The sequence below is a fragment of the Rutilus rutilus genome, assembly GCF_951802725.1.
Source record: "Rutilus rutilus genome assembly, chromosome: 23".
Classification (NCBI taxonomy): Eukaryota; Metazoa; Chordata; class Actinopteri; order Cypriniformes; family Leuciscidae; genus Rutilus; species Rutilus rutilus.
The window spans coordinates 7,260,768-7,266,985 of NC_140233.1; the positions used below are offsets into that span (position 1 = coordinate 7,260,768).

Below are 6,218 nucleotides of genomic sequence, written 5' to 3' on the forward strand. Positions count from 1 at the left end.
AATGAATTACAAGTTATGGCCAATTTAACTGTGATTAAATTCAGTATACGTCTGCCATATGTTGCCACCCCTCAAAAATTCCTGCCCCCCTCTCGCCACCCCATAAATATTTTTCTAGATCCGCCCCTGGGCATCATCAGTCTGAACCCATTTTCCTTTGAGTTACTGTACCTTCAGAAACACTGACTGACTCCCGTAGACAAGCTGAACTGAGGAGAGTCTGTCGCTATGAACAGAGCCGCGAGCCAGAAGCACTTAACGATCCGTGCTGGGTTACATTACATCACAATAATCTCGTCCATTAAAATGACCTAAATTCTCTCAGCTTGTGACACGTTAACATTTCTATGTTGCCGGGTTACTCTGCGAGCTTGTCGGTGTGTCAGGTCTGACCTCTGAAACAGTAATCCATTCGCGCGCTTATGCAACACGTGCCTAATTTTCCCGCGCTTCTTAGAAAGCCCACAAAATACGTCGAATCAGTCGAGAGATATTAAGCCTTAGAAGAACAGAATGATGTTAGAAATCCGGAACGGTGAGAGAACATTGTGCTTGGTACGTTTTTCATCTTCAAACCAAACTTGGGTCTTCAGCCGACAGTTTGGCTAGCTCGCTTCCCATGTTTAGGCATTGAGTCAGTAGGCGGAGAGTAGTGTATTTTGTGGCTATTCGACCACATGAGCGTTTCCGGTCTAATGTGTTTTTGACTACCTCTGGTAGTGGTCTAAACTAGACAAGCTCAAAACGTTTTGTAAACCCCATTTACACCTGTATTTAGAGATCCCACTTGTGATCCGATCGACCCTTAAAAACCAGGTGTAAACCTTTTTTGTAAAGGTTATCTGGGCAAAGAAATACTCTCAGCCCACACCAACCTGAAAACTCTTGGTTACACAACACTTACATTAGAGGCATACATTTTCAGATTAACGCTTTTACATTTAATCTAGTATTATATAACATACACCACCAGCTGTGGGACGTTAAGTGAGGAACCAGACACATTAGATGATCAGAAACAAAACCAACTCGGTTCAACTTTTCGTTTTGTGTTTAATAAAGAAAATGACAGATGAACAGACAGAGCAATATGAATTTCTTTAGGAATCCCAGTGGGCTTTTGAATTTTAATAGAAAACAAGTGCAGGTGTTTTATTTGTCTTTCTCCTTCTGTTCTTTCTCTTTCTTGTCCTTCTCCGCTTTGGCCTCTTCAGCCTCGTGTTTCTTGATGAGCTCTTCCACTTCCTTCTGCTTGAGGACTTTGATTCTGGTCTTGCCGTTCTCTCGTGTCAGTGTGGCGATCTCCACTGCAAAGATCGGCAGGAAAAATTAGGGAACATAATCAGATGTTTTCCCATTAAAGTACATTTTGAATCTACTGAAGCAACATCTTTAAAGGGATAGTTTCACCCTTAAATGAAAAACACAAAAAGAAGATATTTTGAAAAATGTTGGTAATTAAACAGTTGATGGACCCCATTGACTTCCATAGAATGGAAAAAAATGACTATGGAAGTTGATGGGGTCCATCAACTGTTTAATTACCAACATTTTTCAAAATATATTCTTTTGTGTTCAGCAGTGGAAACAAATTCATACAGGTTTGGAACAAGGGTGAGTAAATTATGACAGAAATTTCATTTTTGAGTGAAACTATTGCTTTAGGAGTTTCATGGATTAAAACATTTTGTATCTGAATAGTTATTTAATTAACAACAGCTTTTGGGGGGGGTCATATACATTGTTATTGTAAGCCCATTTATGCTTCAAAGCAAGTAAAAAATAAAGAATTTACATTTTTTGGGGGAAAAAAATGCATTTAAAAAGTAAATTGAGAAATATTTTTTAGTAAAAAAAAACGTTAAAAAAGATTTCTTATTCATGCACTTCAAAATAAAAAAAATAAAAATGAATAGGTAATTGCGACTCCATATGTCACACTAATGTTTTATTGTTAAGAAGAGTGTGTTGTTGCATGACAGTTTTGACAGCAGTGTGTGTGTTACTGTAGTTCAGCACGTGAGCAGCTGCATTAGCTGAGAGCTCAGATGGATTGTGGGTCTGTATATGGTTTCATGATCATTCATAATGCAGAAGTCTGCACGCTAAAACATTTATTCCATCTCCGTCTTGCCAAACACACACACAAACACACACACACACACACACACACACACACACACCTTTCTCTGCTGAGAGCTTGCTGACGTCCATGGTCTTGTTCAACACTTTGACGGCGAGAGCGAGGGCAGCAGACAGAGTCATCTCTCCCTCTTTATAGTCCTGCTTCAGCATCGACACAGCAGCCTACAACACACACACACACACATTCATCTCTCAACTGACGTCATTAGTGTTCTTTTGTGATAGCAGAACAGAAGTCTTGAATTGAGGACAGCATGTCGTTGCCATCTACTGGCTGAATCACCATATTATTAGTTGATTCGTCGTGGAATTAATAAAAACTGGTTCTTTTTAAAGAATCAAACTGATTCATGAAGCATTCATAAATCATTTAACTTTAAGAGGAACGTGCCACCCAACCCCGAACAAACAAAATCATATTTGACACAATCTATATGAATACAGAAATCATTCTAATATGATGATTTGCTGCTTAAGAAACATTTCTGATTATCAATGTTGAAAAAAACTGGCATTTCCCAATATTTTTGTGGAAACTGATCCATTTTTTTTAAGGATTCTTTGACGAATAGAAAGTTCAAAAGAGCAGCATTTATTTGAAATAGAAATATTTTGTTACATTATGTATTTTCTGTCACTTTGTGAGAACAGAACTTTGTGGACGTATATTAAATGTCAGCCTAGTGACTATTTTTGAAATGATTCATTAAACCAAACGATTCAAATGAACTGATTCACTGATTCTTTCTAGCACTAGCTGGACAGTTTAAGCGTGTCACATGTTCAAACAGGACGATGCAGCATCCAGCTGGAGAATCAGAGCGTGTGTGTTTCACTCACTGCGCTGTTGTTTCCGATGCACGTGGCTTTCCAGCCTCCATAGTTTCCGCTGGGATCACTCTGATAGAGCTGGAAGCCGTAGTGTTTGTCCCAGCCCATATACAGCAGAGACACACCGAAGGGTCTTTTCCCTGATAAAACACACATACAGTTTTTATTTAGCAGCCCAAAACTTCACCAGGATCACGTTAGCAACAGATGAATAATGTACAACTGTTTTGATTTTGCTGTCGTACCTCCAAACTGTGTGTAGGCCTGTTTGATGTCACACAGGGCAGTGACCAGCTGCTCGCAGGGGATTGGCTCCTGATACTGCAGGAGGTACCTGCACACACATAATCACATACTATATGAATACATAAATTCTCATATGTATCGTCTTATAAGTACACAATGCAGTCTTTACCTCTGTGCGATGAGTCTCAGCTCGTTCGTGAGGACGTTGGCATCTGACGTGATTCCCGCAACACTGCATGCCATGTCTCTGCGTTACAGAATCATCACATATCAGTGTTGTTATTGTAATCTATCACTATCAAAAATCATTTTCAGCAATCAAAATAAAGCTGAAATAAATTAAAATATAAAATAATATATATAATATAAAAATATATAATAATTTATTACAATAATTAAAATAATAAAATAAGCATTGACAGCTTAAATAAGTTTAAGTACTAAAATTACATTAACACTTAAATCATAAAGCTAAAAAATATATACATATTTCTTTAAATGACAAAAGCACATAAAATTACTAAATAAAAACTAATTACCTAAATAATAATAATTAGCTAAATAAAAAAAGACAACAAATTAAAATGTACTTTGATAACTACCTGAAATAAGATTAATTTAATTAAGTACTAAAATTACTAAACCTAAAACCTAAAAATAAAGCTAAATAGAAATATAAAAAAAACAAATGAGCACATAAACAAATGACTTAAACTTAAATTAAACTAAAAAATAAACTTGGCCTTGACAACTAACTGAAATAAGTTAAAGTACTAGAATTACTAAAACTTAAATAGAAAGCTAAATAGAAATAAAATAAATAAAAAAAGACAAAAGTACAACAAAATGACAAAAACTTCAATTTAAATTAAAAACAAACTTAAATTAGCCTTGGCAAATACTTGTAATAAGTATAAGTACTAAAACTACTAAAACTTAAAAAAAATAAAGCTAAATAGAAATATTAAAAACAATAATGACAAAAGCAATCAAATTAATACAACTTAAATTAAAATAAGATGAAACTTAGCCTTGACAACGAACTGAAATATGTTTTAGTTAAAGTACTACAACTTAAAAATAAAGCTTACTAGAAATATTAAAAAACAAAAATGTAAAATGTGTATAAATAATAGTAAACTAACACTCCCATTACACAGAGATTTCTCAAGCACAGAAATGTAATGAACTACACCTTAAATATTCATACATTTCCTCCCATATCAGAAATAATAAAAATGCGCTTTTCAAACTCTTGCTTATGAGTTGAAAAGCCATGATAAACCAAGTTATTTGTGTTCAAGTAATCGCGAGAATGATTTTAAGGCCACATAAACGATTTAACCGGAACTAATCCAATCTCATCTGAAAACACGGCTCACTCGTTGAGTTTGTAGATCTTCTCGGAGAAGAAAACCTCATCCAGAAGCTTGTGGATGTTCCTCCTCTCGGCCGCCAGCAACACGCCGTCATTAGCCAGGATGCCCAGGCAGGTGCCAGCGTGACCGATGGCCTCCATGGCATATTCTACCTGATACAGGCGACCTGCCAACAACACAACACACACACACTGAGACCACATTTAGGAGTAACATGAAATCAGCAGGTATAATAATAACACACATTAGAATAAATAATAGTGGATATGGGGACTCTCACCCTCTGGGGAGAAGATGGTCGTTCTTGAGTCATATCTTCGAGACTGTTCAATAAAACAAAAAGGAGTGTTTTCTGAATTGTGAATCAATAAACTGCATTAAAAATAGATCCACTAATAGTGCAACACTTACCATAGTGCCTTTATGTAAAATAAACTCTGCAAACAGAAGGTGAAAAAATGTTTCATTGATCAGTAATCAATTGCACATAGAGTTTAAATGCATTATTATTAATAATTATAGTATTTATTAAATTGAATAATTCGGTGATTTGGACTGCTGTCAGAATCTAAAGCACTTAAACACTCATAGAGCAACAAAATGAAACAGAAAGTAGTGGAAAACAACAGAAACCCGAACAAACACAGATCCAGCTCACAATATACACTGAATTTATCCTCATAAATGAATATAAATGAGATATTATGAAGCATAAATATGACATTTTAAGCGGCTTTCAGTTTCTCCTGTATGCAAGTGTTAGCTTTAGCATTAGCACCTGCATTACAGCATGAAGCAGCAACTTTTCATTTCATTTAAATGTATCCATCGCTCAATTAATCTCACATCATCTCCGCGCCTTGCACACGCACAGAAGGTTTTGGTTTGTGGTGGGCATCATATATAGGATGTAAAATACAGTGAAATATGATTATTTTCATACCTAATGCCTGTGCTCGCGGTGCCTGTTCACTGTTGCGGCTCCGACTCCGCTAAAGGTTCTCATACAGCGAGAAGCGCGTCCACTCTCGAGTCACTTCCATGGTGGGTCACGTGTGATACGTGAAGCTCTCTGATTGGTTCCCTTCCTTAAATTAGCGGTTTAGTTTGATTTTTCACGTTATTAAACGACATTGAATTGTAGCTAGCGCTAATTTTAAATACTTCTCAAATGCCTTTAATGTATATACTTTATTATTTTACACAAAAGCAATTCCTCATAGTATATTATTTGAATAAAACGATGATCTTCTAAGCAGAGTAAACTAAACAGACAATTTAAATATGTGACTAGTAATTTTTCTGATATTTACATTGTAGAAATGTGGAAGCTTTTCTGTGCGGGATGTATATTCACTAATGGACATTGTTAGACAAATGAAAGACAAATTAAACTAGTGAAAGTGTGAAATGTATTTTATTTTATGTTCACCGGGGCCAAAAGTGCGCATTAGTTATTGAAACACACACATTATTGCCAGTTTCCAGGTGCTTTGTGCTGATGAGAGTGGCACAACTAGATTGAACATGCTCTACACCCTACAGAAATGACTCTTTCCACAGCGCCCCCAGTGTAAGGGAGGCTTCATTACCATGAATTTTTAGCAATGCACAAAT

General features: G+C 36.0%; 1 protein-coding gene across 1 annotated transcript; it reads right to left on the reverse strand.

Moving 5' to 3' along the window:
- Window positions 1–1,033: 1,033 nt before the first annotated feature.
- On the reverse strand, window positions 1,034–5,665 carry psma4 (proteasome 20S subunit alpha 4). The gene is made up of 9 exons (XM_084396715.1): window positions 5,545–5,665; window positions 5,013–5,038; window positions 4,882–4,924; window positions 4,605–4,767; window positions 3,392–3,469; window positions 3,222–3,310; window positions 2,986–3,116; window positions 2,184–2,307; window positions 1,034–1,307 (listed from the first exon to the last, which is right to left on the reverse strand). The coding sequence occupies exons 2-9, from the start codon at window positions 5,013–5,015 to the stop codon at window positions 1,153–1,155; spliced, it is 786 nt and encodes a 261-aa protein (XP_084252841.1). The 5' UTR covers window positions 5,016–5,038; window positions 5,545–5,665; the 3' UTR covers window positions 1,034–1,152.
- Window positions 5,666–6,218: the final 553 nt, after the last annotated feature.